Below are 14,952 nucleotides of genomic sequence, written 5' to 3'. Positions count from 1 at the left end.
CTTGGTAAACCATTTTTTACCTATTTCCTCCTTAAACCTAAATTTGTTCAATTTAAATCCTATTTTACTGTCATCTGCAAGCTTACTAACATCACAATTAATCCCATTGTCCAAGTTGTTTAGGCTGCATACATAATGAATGATAAGGGACTCAAAACTGAGTCCTGGGGAACTCCACTAGTAAAACTACCCCATTTGGATTTAAGACTGTTTATGGTGACCCACTATTTCCTGTCATTAATCCATGTTCAAATCTATTCATACACTTTTCCTATTATACCAAGGGCCTTGATTTTATCATGAATAGAAAAAATATTGAGATGATCAGGACATATGTAAAGAATGAGTGAAGAAAAACTAGCATAAAGAATATAGAAAGAAATTGATAGAGATGAACTTGAGGAGAAGACCAAGGGTGAGGTGGATGGGCGAGTATGTATGTGGGAAGTATGAATGACTTGTAGGCCAATCAAGTACCTGTTGTCAGTTACCTGGGAGATATAGGTCTCTTGCAAGAGAGACTCAGGGCATTGAATTGGTTGACTGTGCTGTCTAAGGACTGTGAAATGTTTTAGCCATGTATGACATGAGTGGGAGGTCCTTCATGCCCTGGGAAAAGGTAGCCAACCATTCTCTTAAGTGTGCTAAATGTGCTGAGTAGAAGGTTTTGAATAGGAATTGCTCAATGTAGACCCAAGTTAAAAAATTAGCTGCCATTTGATTTCTATTTGCATTGTTATTCCAAGCATGTAGGGCAAAGGTAGGAGCTGTGGTCACACATGAGCATCTCCTGGTATGAGCTTGTTGCTTTATTTTTCCTTTACAGTATTATTGCCTTCTCCTTGTCATCACGTGAGTATGGCTGGGTCCGGCCAGTCTTCATGCCCGAGCCAGTGCTTGATGTCGAGGACTGCCGACACCCACTGCAGGAGGTGGTTTGTACAAATCCTTTTGTTGCCAACAATGTCAGGAGTGGCAACAGCAGTGGCTACACCCCTATCACCCTCCTGACTGGGCCCAATGCCAGTGGCAAGACTGTCTTCGTGAAACAGGTGAGTTGCCCCTTCGGCATACACTGCCTTATGGTGTGGGTGATTGGTTTTGTTATGACTAATACCAGATAACCTCATTCAGCTGAATAACCCTGTGTGGGGTATTGAGACATGAATTGCTCCTTTACAGACCATATTCATGTATCATAATTATATTGTTGGAGACTAAGATGCCAACTTCTACTATCCCTTTTTTTTTCTACCTTTCTTAAATATCTTATTGAGTACTTCCATGACCACTTCCTTTCAGCATTATATTGTTCCCAAGAATAGATGAAGTACTGTTTATCAATGATGGAACATAAATGCACACAAATTTGGAGGTATGTGGAAATCTTGGATAGTGCAACCAGAACCTACTATTTTTTTCTGTGTCATTGTAGGTGGGTCTGTTAGTAATCCTGGCTCAAATCGGTTGCTGGGTCCCTGCAAGTTCAGCACGCCTGGGCCTCTTCAGTGCCCTTGTAGCTGTGACACAAAGCATGCCTGCGATTACCTCCTCCCTCTCCACATTCATGCGGGACCTCAACAGGGTAAATGGCCAGCAGTTGGGGTGAGAGGAGGGACTTCTTCCCTCCAACCCCCTTTATTTTTATTAGAGACAAAGTAAAATACCTCTCTCTCTCTCTCTCTCTCTCTCTCTCTCTCTCTCTCTCTCTCTCTCTCTCTCTCTCTCTCTCTCTCTCTCTCTCTCTCTCTCTAACTATACAGTCATCCCTCATTATCCATAGGGGTTAGGTAACAGACAGACACACCTAAGAATAAGGAAAATATGTGGGAAATGAATGCCCTCTAAGAGCATCCCTGAGCCCCCCAAAAGCTTAGGTAAAGAATAACTGCATGTGCAAGGTTACAATTATTTATGAAAAAAAAAAAAAAAAAAAAAAAAAAAAAAAAAAAAATATATATATATATATATATATATATATATATATATATATATATATATATATATATATATATATATATATATATATATATATGTCACCTCAGCTACCAACACAGCAAAACCATTGTAGGTGTGATGTAGTGAACAGCAGGAGATTTGAATTTGTGATTTGTAGAAATGTGTGTAAAAATGAAGTGCTGCATGTAGAAAGGGGGTCACGAGACACCCTTGGTAAGATTTGGTTTATTGTACAACCACTCCTCGTTTAACGACGACAATTGGGACCAGCGCGCCGTCAGTAACCGAATTGGTCGTTAAGCGAAAGTATATACATATACGTATATGTACTGTATGTACAATGTCCAGCAATACATGTATCTTTATTTTTGTGTATTTTCCCTCTTTTATACAGTACATTAAAGCTTTATTTACTGTTTATTTACAGTGGTTAGGTTTCTGAAATTACCGTATATGACCAAATCCGCGTATGCTGACATTCCATATTGAATACCGGGGTATTTTTTTAGTTTCGACCATGGATGCAATATAGCAATAGAAAATTAATTATTAATTCTGTAAATTAAAATGTATCAACGTAATATGGAATTTTGTGGGCGGAAATGAAAGTAAAAAATACCATGCTACAAGAAAATATGCTAATGAACGAAGTCGGTAGCATATGATTGGGATGCCATCTTGTCGTCTGCCAACGTCTCTCATGACGACGACGAGGACGAGCCGGATGACATTTAATTTGCAGGTAATGATTTATCAAACACAGGTAGGTCAGGTTAGTTTAGTTTAGGTTAGACGAATTTATCATCCTTTTATTTCTTCGACATCGGCATCTATCATAACAAACATGGTGTACCATTCGTCCGACATGACTTCGTTACTTACGAAATTTGTTTTAGCACTTTTTTTTTTTATTTCCGCTCACAAAATTGCATATTACTTTGATACATTATAATTTACAAAATAATAATTAATTTTCTATTGCTATATTGCGCACATGGTCAAAACTAAAAATTTACCACTACCGGTATATACTGTACCCCAGGTAGTTTTTGCAGCTTGCAGGATGGTAATGTAGACCTAAGCTTCAGAACACTTTACCTCACAGCTAATATCCACCGTACAAGTTCAATTATAACATACAAATTTGCCTCAGCCAACTTAATTATCGTACACGACATTGTAACTTCGGGAGATTTACGTTAAACGAATATTGGTCTGTCATAAAGCCCGTCGTAACTCCGCGTCGTCGCTAACCGAGTAGGTCGTTAAACGAGGAGTGGTTGTATATAACAATATTTTCATTCTTCTATCCAATGGTAGTAAATGTGACTCTTGCACCTTTTGAAGTAAGGTAAAAAGTCCCAAACAAAATGTGAGTTCCCTTGCTCCTGTTGACACCCCACACTATAATTTTTGTCAGAAAATGGGTTAAGACATTGGCAATTAAAAATACACACACATTCATGTATTCCATGTTCCCTTGACATAGCTTTACTTGTTCCTGTTTATTTTTTAGTTTACCATTCACATATCTATATAATAGTTTAGGTTGATATTAACATTTGTCTATTATGTCTTTTTCATAGTTTCTTTTTTCTTCCCTGTGTATTTTTACATGTTCATTTCTTAGGTTGATATATATTTGCCACTTTCCTTTTTTTTCCCATCTTTTCCAAACTTTGTCTCTTCTATCTTTTGCCTCACTACACTTTTTGTTATACCAGTCCTTAATGTACACCTTCTCCTGTTTTGTTTTGGTACATATTTATCTACTTCATTATAGATTTCCTTCAAAATTGTCTATTCCTCTTCCATCTGTGCTTCATTATAGAATTTTTCCCAACTTGCTTTTTGAAAGAACTTTTTAAGTTTCCCAAAGTCTGTTTTGTTATACATCAATCTTCTTTTTCTGTGTTCCTAGTTTCTCTCCATATATATTTCCTCTTTTGGTTCAAGCACAAGTAGTATGTGATCACTCTTTCCAATTGGTGTCTTGTGTTAAATTTTATTCATAATTTCAGGTTCTGGTGTAAATGTTAAATCTAGTCTCGATGGATCTTCGTTATTTCTATACCTGGTATTTTCTTTTACCCATTTGCCCATTGAGTCGGTGTGTATTCAATGGTCATATCAAGTAGTAAGTTTCCCCAAAGGTCCTCTCCTCCCTTCACTGTCATCTCCTCCCAATATATTTCTTTAGACTTAAAATCACCCATGATTACTAGATTTCCTACTTTCAGCATTTTATCTAATGTATGTCCTGTGTCTTCCAACATTATGGAATGGTCACTCTCTTATGAAGAATGTGTTTTTGGGGGCACATAGATCACCACAAACTTTTTACTTTTCATGTCACCATTTTAAAGTCTTATGATCAATTCCACATCATTTTCTCCTGTGATCTTCATCACATTTAAGCCCTTCTTAGTCAAAAATATGACTCCACCCAGTTTTTCCTCACTATTTTTCATCTATTGATTGTATAAACCTTGACCAACACTATTTGGTGGTAGTGGGCCTTTTAATTTTGTCTCCACAATACCCATTATATCTGGTTTTTCTTCCACCGGATAATTATTTAATTCATCTAATCCTGAAATCAGACCATCTGTGTTGGTATAAGTTACTTTTATTTTTTTTTCCCCCTTTTCTGCCTTGTTTTCTGTTTCCTGCATTTCCTTTCCTGTGATATACCACTTTCTCAGCCTTGAGTCACTCTCCAAAAAACTCCTTTTCAATCTCCATTCTTTTCTGTCTTTTTTTTTTTATTATTATTAGCTTCATTTCTTTGTGTCATGTCTCTCATTTTCCTCATCACTCATTTCCTTTCTTATCTCTATACTTTTGTAGTTTTTACTTTTTGCCAACTTTTCTGTTTTTGCAAATACTTCTGCTATCATTTGTAACCTTAGTTTAATTTTTGAGTATTGCCCCATTCTATGCACTTCTTCTATTTCCTTATCTATTTCTTGCCCTTCATCTTGTACTTCTTTCAGAATTTCTTTTGGTATTTTTCTCTCCTCTTTGTTTCTTTAATACCTAACTTGTGTGTTTTTCTGTATACCATATACCACTATGCACTTTTTTGTGCATAGTATATATATATATATATAAATATATATATATATATATATATATATATATATATTACAGTATGTGCACACATGACTTAATCATAGGAAGTTGACAATAACAGCTGCATGAAGTTCATACTGAAGTTTTTCCTTCTCTTGTATGATTTCTTTTTTGGAAGATTGTGATAGAATTCTGTATGATATTTTGAACTCTTAAACATTTTAGACACTTCAACCAAATTTAACGGCTTGATTTATTTATTGGTGTGCCTGAGGATGCATGTTGAAGGATGTAGCTTTTCTTCTGCTCAGCAGTGAGTCATTGTAGCATTTCACCACTTTTGGTGAAGATCATGAGTTTGACCTATGTTGGTTTTCAGATGTGTGCAGCACTCTCAATTAGCCAATGTGGCACAGTAGTCCTCGTGGACGAGTTTGGCATTGGCACCTACGAAAATGATGGGGCTGCTCTCCTGGCTGCCTGCATCGACTATTGGAGTAGCCTGGGGGATTCTTCTGATTGGGAAGAGGACTCAGGTAGCAGCCAAAGCAGGGGAGACCTGGGTGCAGGTCCTGCAAAGGACAAGGAATGTGATCAGAAGAGCTCAAGAGATTCCAAGGTGTCCTCCTCACCTGGTGTTTCCTCATCCTCCCAGTTGGGGCAACGGCTGAGGGCTGGGTGCCCACTGGTGTTTATTTCCACACATCTCCTGAAGGTATATGATCTTCTTGAGTCCAGGAACAAAGTACAGTGTATGGTGAGTAGTATTATATAGAGTTGCCAATTGCTTGCATGCCTGTCAGTATCTCCCTCTCTCTCTCTCTCTCCTATCTCTCTTTCTTCCTCACTCTCCTCCTTCTCCTTCTTTCTATCTGACTCTTCTTCTCTTCTCCCTCTCTCTCTCTCTCTCTCTCTCTCTCTCTCTTTTATAATATATATATATATATATATATATATACACACACACACACACACACTTTCAACGAACGGACGGCTTGACGAACGCTCTGAAGAAAAGTGCAGATTGTGGATACCAACGCAAAGAGAAGTGCCTTTTTGTATTTGCAGGGGGGGGGGAAATTGCTCGTGAGGTAGTGGGAAAGTAAGGAAAGAGGAGAAGGGGAGGGATTACTGGGGAAAATGGAAGGTAATGAGGAGGTGGAGGAAATGGCCCTGACGGGCCGCCGGGTAGACAAAAGACCCCAAGACGAGTTGGATGATAACATGTCTAATAGGAATGTGAAGATTAGAGGTATAGATAGGAGCAATATAGCAGAAAGTGATGAGAATATTTTCAAGGGATTTAAAGAGAGTGGGGGGGACTCAAACCCCCCCCGACTGACAAGACTAGAGATGAAGGTTGATAAGGTGATCGAGGACTTGGAGAGTAGGTTAGGTCATATGAACACCATTTTAAAAAGGGTTGAAAGATTGGAAGAACTGGAAAAGGCGAATAAAAACTTAACTGATGAAATAGAAGAACTAAAAAGACAGTTAAGAGAGGTAAAGGGGGAGAATGAGGAATTGAAGAAGAATAGTAAAGAAAACAGAGAAACAATAGCTAAAGAAAGTAAAAATTGGAAGCAAACCCAAGAAGGAAATAAGATTTCATTCACTGACATAGTCAAACAGCAATTGAAAGAACATACTGAAGACTCAGTTATTAAAGTGATGAGACAAAAGGAGAATATAGTAAGGGATTTAGCAGACAAGAAGAAATGTATAATTATATTAGGAATGGAAGAGAAACACAACACAGATAGAACCACAAGAATCAAAGAGGAAAATGAAAAAGTAAGCCAATTACTAGAATCAGTTCAGGAAGATGAACCAGGAATTATGAAACAAATCGAAGAGAAATTTAGACTCGGAAAGTATAGCACAGACAAGACCAGACCAATTAAGATTAAATTCAAGTCACAAACAACGGCAGAGAATATCTTATCCAAAACAGGGAAACTAGCAACAAGTGAACAACACAAAAAGATATGGATAAAAAGAGAAATGAATAAAGAGGAAAGAGAGGAAGAAAAGCAGAAAAGACTGGAAGCTAAGACAAAAAACGAGAACAGAACGGAGTCAGAGAAAGAGAGATTCTATTGGAGAGTAGTGAACATGAAACTAAGGAAGTTCGACATACAAAAGAAAAACATAAGGGAAACAGAGAACACAATGGAAGTGGCAGAAAACTAAGAGTGTCTTACACAAATATAGATGGATTAATAACAGGATTGAATGAGCTGAATGATTATTTGAAAGAAAAAGAACCGGACATAATGGGAATTGTAGAAACAAAATTAAAAGGCCCACTACCACCCAACAGTGTAGGACATGATGCATACAATTATTGGATTAGAAACAGAGAGAAAAAGCAAGGGGGTGGAGTTATGTTCCTGACTAAGAAGGATATAAATGTGAAAGGTGTCATATATGGAAAGAATACAGTAGAGATGATTATGATAGAAGTGGAAGACAGAGATAAGAAGAGCAGAAAATTTGTGATCAATTATGTGCCTCCGAAAACAGCCTCATGGGAGGAGAGTGAATATAAAAGTATGTTAGAGGACACAAAGATAGCATTAACTAAAATAATGGAAGACGGAGGAAGAATAGTTATGATGGGCGACTTTAATTGCAAAGAAATCTGCTGGGAAGAAATGACAGCAAAGAGTGGTGATGACTCATGGGGAAATGCTCTACTTGAGATGATTACTGACCATTCAATGACACAATGGATACAAGAGAACACTAGGTATAGAAATGAAGAAGAACCATCGAGGCTAGACTTAATAATTACATCTGAACCTAGAATAGTGGACAAGATTGAATATAAAACACCAATAGGTAAAAGTGACCACATATTGATTGAACTGGAACTTAATGAAGAAAAATATATGAAAAGAAATGAACAATATAGAAAAGGAAGAATGATGTATGAAAAAACAAACTTTGATAAAATAAGAGAATTCTTCCAACAAGAAAACTGGGAAGAAATATACAAAGAAGAAACATCAGTGGAAGAGAAATGGAATATTTTGACAAAAATTTACAAAAAAGGAGTGGAAAAGTATGTCCCAAGACAAAAACAAGAAAAAGAATATGTAAAATGCTGGTACAACAAAAGTTGTAGGGAGTTAAAAGACAAAAGAGACAAAGCCTGGACCAGATGGAAAAAAGACAGAAGACCTGAAAAATGGAAAATATATACTGGTTATAGAAATGAATATGTACAAAAGTGCAGAGAGAAAAAAAGAAAATATGAAAAAGATGTTATAGAAAAGTGTAAAGATCAACCAAAACTATTCTACAGATTTGTAAACAATAAACTGAAAAAAAAAACAAGACTTGGAGAAATTGAGACAAGGAGGAGTTGAATACACTGAGGAAATGGAAATGGCAGAAATTATGAACAAACATTTTAAATCAGTGTTTACAAGGGAAAATATACAACCTGAAGAGATTGAGTGGAAAGAAAAAGTCCCCCCTATGGAAGAAATAGAAGTAACAAAGAATGAAATATTGACACACTTGGGTAATTTTGATGTCAGAAAATCGCATGGGCCAGATGAAATAGCAAACTGGATTCTGAAGGAATGCAGGAATGAACTGGCAGACAAAATACATAGCATAATAAGCAGTTCCTTAAAAGAAGGAAAAGTTCCAGAAGATTGGAAAAAAGCAAATATAGTACCTATATATAAAGGAGGAAATAAAGAAGAACCTACCAATTATAGACCAGTCTCTCTAACAAGTACAATAGCAAAAATTTGTGAAAGAATTATCAAAAGTAGATGGGTAAAATATTTGGAAAAAAACAACGTACTAAATCCAAGGCAATTTGGATTCAGACAAGGACGGTCATGCGTCACCAATTTAATATGTTTCTATTCAAGGCTAATAGATATAATACAAGAAAGAGATGGATGGGCTGATTGTGCATTTCTAGACCTAAAAAAAGCTTTTGACAAAGTACCACATAAGAAGTTGCTTAAGAAATTAGAATATGAAGGAGGAATACAAGGTAAATTGCTAAATTGGATGGAAGACTTTTTGCAAGAAAGAAAAATGAGAGTAGTGATAAGAGATCAGCACTCAAAATGGAATGAAGTAATAAGCGGTGTCCCGCAGGGAACAGTTCTGGCCCCAATAATGTTTGCTATATATATTAATGATATGGATGAAGGAATTGAAAGCTATATGAGCTTCTTTGCAGATGATGCAAAACTACTGAAAAGAGTGAAAACTGAAGAAGATTGTGAATCACTACAGAGGGATCTAAATAAAGTACAAGAATGGAGTAGGAAGTGGGAGATGGAGTTCAATACAAAAAAGTGTAGTATAATGGAATTTGGAAAAAGCAAAAACAGAATAGCAGGATCATATAATTTGGGAGAAGAAGGAATAAAAAAAGTAGAAAATGAGAAGGACCTGGGAGTCATTGTTATGAATAATATGTCACCTGAGAAACATATAAATAAGATTTTTGGAGAAACTTATAATTTAATAAGAACAATCAAAGTGGCATTTACATACCTGGATGAAGAAATGGTGAGGAAAATCCTAATCACCCTGATAAGACCAAGATTGGAATATGCAGCAACGATATGGTCACCAAGTACAAAAAAATGTATAAAAAAACTTGAAAGGATACAAAGAGCAATTACAAAACTGGCACCAACACTCTCAAAACTATCATATGAAGAGAGACTACAAAAACTTAAACTACAGACACTAGAGCAAAGAAGAGAGAGAGGAGATTTGATAGCTATTTACAGAATCATGAAAGGCATAGAAATTACTGATAGAGAGAATCTGATAAAATGGGATGACAGAAATACAAGAGGACACGGAAAGAAAATAAAAAAAGACAGCTATAGAAGAGATTTTAAAAAGAACAGCTTTCCTCACAGAGCAATAGACAGTTGGAACAAGTTAGATGAGAAAGTGGTGTGTGCAAAAACAATACATGAATTTAAAAATAGTTTAGATAAAATGAGATATGAAGACGGGACCCCACGAGCATAGCTCCCCTTCCCGTAAAATACAACTAGGTAAATACAACTAGGTAAATACACACGCCAAGGAAACATAGAATACGCAGAAGATTTAGAGATGGCCGAAGTCATGAACAATCACTTTAAATCTGTTTTCACCAGAGAGAAAATACCAAATTGTGACATAGACAAAAACAAGAAATCTCCCCTCATGAATGAGTTTACAGCATCACTAAAGGAAATATCAGAACATTTATCAAGGCTGGATGTCAGAAAATCACATGGCCCGGACGGTATTGCAAATTGGATCCTAAAGGAGTGCAAAGAAGAACTAACAGACAAAATACACATCTTAATAAACAGCTCACTCAAAGAAGGAAAGATACCCGAGGACTGGAAAAACGCTAACATTGTACCAATACACAAAGGAGGAAACAAAGAAGAACCCACCAACTATAGGCCAGTATCACTAACAAGCACCATAGCCAAAATTTGTGAGAAAATAATCAAGAATAGATGGGTAAAACATCTGGAAGACAATGACATATTAAACCCAAGACAATTCGGATTCAGACAAGGAAGATCATGCTCCACAAACTTAATATGCTTTTACTCAAGACTAATAGACATAGTGCAAGAAAGAAATGGATGGGCTGATTGTGCATTCCTAGACTTGCAAAAAGCCTTTGACAAAGTACCACACAGAAAACTACTAAAAAAACTGGAACACATAGGAGGAATACAGGGAAACCTACTAAAATGGATAGAGGACTTTCTGACTGGTAGAAAGATGAGAGTAGTGCTCAGAGAAAAATATTCAGACTGGAAAGAGGTGATCAGTGGAGTACCGCAAGGATCTGTGCTGGCACCAATAATGTTTGCTATCTATATGAATGACATGGATGAGGACGTGAACTGCTACATGAGCTTCTTTGCCGATGACGCCAAACTGCTAAGGAAAATAGAAACTGATGAGGACTGTGAAGCACTGCAAGAAGACCTAAATAGGGTATGGAACTGGAGTCAGAAATGGGAAGTGGATTTTAATACTAAGAAGTGTAGCATAATGGAGTTTGGAAAAAGCAAAAACAGAATATCAGGAAAATATACAATTGGAACCAAAGAAGTAAAGAAAGTAGGATCCGAAAAAGATTTGGGAGTAATTATCACGAACGACTTGTCCTATGATATACAGATTAACAAAATTGTCGGGGAGACTTACAACTTGCTAAGATCAATAAAAGTGGCGTTTACATACTTGGACGAAGACATGATGAAAAAAATATTGGTTACATTGATAAGGCCTAGATTAGAGTATGCAGCGACATTGTGGTCCCCCAGTACCAAAAAGAATATAAAGAAAATAGAAAGAATCCAAAGAGCAGCTACAAAAATGGCACCTGCACTTGCAAACCTATCATACGAAGAGAGATTGGCTAAACTGGAGTTACCGACACTGGAGCAAAGAAGAGAGAGAGGTGACCTATTGACCATCTACAGAATCATGAAAGGCACAGAGGTACTCGATAGTGAGAGCTTACTTAACTGGGACAAAAGAAACACAAGAGGACATGGAAAGAAAATAAAAAAAACATAGCTATAGAAGAGAACTGAAGAAAAACAGTTTTCCTCATAGAGTTTTGGACACTTGGAACAAACTGGACAATGAAATAGTATGCGCAAAAACCATTCATGAGTTTAAAAACAAACTAGACACTGCAAGATACAAAGGCGGGACATCACGAGCATAGCTCCCCTTCCCGCAAAATACAACTAGGTAAATACAACTAGGTAAATACACACACTTCATCGAACAGACGGCGTAGAGGACGTTCTGAAGAAAAAGTGAAATTTTCGTGGATCCCAAAGCAAAGGAAGTACCTATTGTATTTACAGGGTGGGGGGAAATTGCTCGTGGTGGAGGGAAAGTAAGGAAAAAGGAGAAGGGGAGGGATTACTGAGGGAAATGGAAGGAAATGAGGAAGGTGAGGACTTGGCCCAGGCAGGCAGACGAAATCTAAACAAACGAGGTCCGGACCAATTTAGCGATGATGAAATGTCTAACAAAAATGTAAAGATTAGAAGTATAGATAAGAGCAATACAGTAGAAGATGATGAGAATATTTTCCAGGGATTTAAAGAGGGTGGGGGGGACACAACCCCCCCCCTGATTAACAAGACTAGAAGAGAAACTCGATAAGATGATCAAGCACTGGGAATTTAAGTTCGGTCACGTACAATATTGTGCAGAGAGTTGAACAATTGGAAAAACTAGAGAAGGCGAACAAAAACTTAACTAAGGAAATTGAAGAATTAAAAAAACAGTTAAAAGAAGTAAAAGAAGAGAATAAAGTCTTAAAGGAGAATAATAAAGAGAACAAGGAGGGTTGGAAAAAAATCCAAGAAAATAGCAAAGTTGCATTCACTGACATAATCAGACAGCAAATGAACGAACAAACTGAAGACTCAGTTATTAAAGTGATGAGACAGAAGGAGAATATAGTAAGAGACTTAGCAGACAGAAAGAAATGTATAATTATATTAGGAATGGAAGAGAAACATAACCCAGATAGAACCACAAGACTCAAAGAGGAAAATGAAAAAGTAAGAAATTTACTAGAATTAGTTCAGGAAGATGAACCAGAAATAATTAAACAAATCGAAGAGAAATTCAGGCTCGGGAAATATAGTACAGACAAGACCAGACCAATTAAGATTAAATTCAGGTCACAAACTACGGCTGAGAATATCTTATCCAAAACAGGGAAACTAGCAACAAGTGAACAATATAAAAAGGTATGGATAAAAAGGGAAATGAATAAAGAGGAAAGAGAGGAGGAAATAAGGAATAGACATGAAGCTAAGAAAAAAAACGAGGCCAGAACGGAGACAGAAAAACAAGAATTCTACTGGAGAGTAGTGAATATGAAACTGAAGAAATGGAACATAAAAGAGAGAAACACAAAAGAAACAGAGAATACAATGGAAATAACAGAAAGTTAAGAGTATCCTACACAAATATAGATGGATTAATAACAGGACTGAATGAATTGAACAAATATCTGAAAGAAAAAGATCCGGACATAATGGGAATTGTTGAGACAAAATTAAAAGGCCCACTACCACCCAACAGCATAGGACACAATGCATATAATTATTGGATTAGAAACAGAAAGATAAAACAAGGGGGTGGAGTTATGTTCCTGACTAAGAAGGATATAAACATGAAGAGAGTCACATATGGGAACAATAGAGTAGAGATGATAATGATAGAAGTAGAAGATAGAGATAAGAAGAGCAGAAAGTTTGTAATAAACTACGTGCCCCCAAAAACAGCCTCATGGGAAGAGAATGAACATAAAAGCATGTTAGAAGACACAAGAGTAACACTAAACGAGATAATGGAAGATGGAGGAAGAATAGTTATGATGGGCGACTATAATTGCAAAGAAATATGCTGGGAAGAGATGAACGTAAAGGGTGGAGAAGACTCATGGGGAAGTGTTCTACTTGAGATGATTATTGACCACACAATGACACAATGGATCCAAGAGAACACTAGGTATAGAAATGAAGAAGAACCATTGAGACTAGACCTAGTAATCACATCAGAACCTAAAATAGTGGAAAAGATAGAATACCAGGCACCAATAAGCAAAAGTGACCACATATTGATAGAACTAGAACTAAATGAGAAAAAATACATGAAAAGAAATGAACAATATAGAAAAGGAAGATTGATGTATGAAAAAACAAATTTTGATAAAATAAGAGAATTCTTCCAAAATGAAAACTGGGAAAGAATACACAAAGAAGATACAAGAGTAGAAGAGAAATGGAATATTTTGACAAAAATCTATAAAAAAGGAGTAGAAAAGTATGTCCCAAGACAAAAACAAGAAAAAGAATATGTAAAATGCTGGTACAACAAAAGTTGTAGGGAGATAATAGACAAAAGAGACAAAGCTTGGACCAAATGGAAGAAAAACAGAAGACCAGAAAAATGGAAAATATATACTTGTTATAGAAATGAATATGTACAAGCGTGCAGAGAGGAAAAGAGAAAATATTAAAAAGATGTCATAGAAAAATGTAAAGATCAACCAAAACTATTCTACAGATTTGTAAACAACAAACTGAAAAACAAACAAGATTTGTAGAAATTAAGACAAGGAAGAGTTGAATACACAGAGGAAATTGAAATGGCGGAAATTATGAACAAACATTTTAAATCGGTGTTTACAAGGGAGAACATACAACCTGAAGAGATCGAATGGAAAGAGAAAGTCCCCCCTATGAAAGAAATAGAAGTAACAAAGAATGAAATATTGAACCACTTGAGTAATCTTGATGTCAGAAAATCACATGGACCAGATGAGATAGCAAACTGGATTTTGAAAGAATGCAGAAATGAACTAGCAGACAATACATAGCATAATAAACAGTTCCTTGAAATAAGGTAAAGTTCCAGAAGATTGGAAAAAAGCAAATATAGTACCTGTATATAAAGGAGGAAATAAAGAAGACCCTAACAACTATAGGCCAGTCTCTCTAACAAGTACAATAGCAAAAATTTGTGAAAGAATTGTCAAAAATAGATGGGTAAAATATTTAGAAAAAAACAATGGGCTCAATCCAAAGCAATTTGGATTCAGACAAGGACGATCATGCGTCACCAATTTAATATGTTTCTATACAAGACTAATAGATATAATACAAGAAAGAGATGGATGGGCTGATTGTGCATTTCTAGACCTAAAGAAAGCTTTTGACAAAGTACCACATAAGAAGTTGCTTAAGAAATTAGAAACTGAAGGAGGAATACAGGGCAAACTGCTAAATTGGATGGAAGACTTTTTGCAAGAAAGAAAAATGAGAGTAGTGATAAGAGATCAACACTCAAAATGGGATGAAGTAATAAGGA

The 14,952-nt window shown here is 36.2% G+C and overlaps 1 protein-coding gene across 1 annotated transcript in view; it reads left to right on the top strand.

Moving 5' to 3' along the window:
- The window catches only part of LOC143034875 (mutS protein homolog 5-like), a 35,365-nt gene that overhangs the window by 6,304 nt on the left and 14,109 nt on the right, over positions 1 to 14,952 (top strand). Inside the window, exons 5-7 of the mRNA XM_076201219.1 lie at positions 827 to 1,052; positions 1,436 to 1,585; positions 5,414 to 5,791. Coding sequence (XP_076057334.1) covers positions 827 to 1,052; positions 1,436 to 1,585; positions 5,414 to 5,791 — 754 coding nt within the window. The remainder of the gene's footprint in view (positions 1 to 826; positions 1,053 to 1,435; positions 1,586 to 5,413; positions 5,792 to 14,952) is intronic.

The sequence above is a fragment of the Oratosquilla oratoria genome, chromosome 18 (genome assembly GCF_046742065.1).
Source record: "Oratosquilla oratoria isolate Oo_2021 chromosome 18, ASM4674206v1, whole genome shotgun sequence".
In the NCBI taxonomy this organism is placed as follows: Eukaryota; Metazoa; Arthropoda; class Malacostraca; order Stomatopoda; family Squillidae; genus Oratosquilla; species Oratosquilla oratoria.
This window is presented reverse-complemented; position numbering and strand designations above follow the sequence as displayed.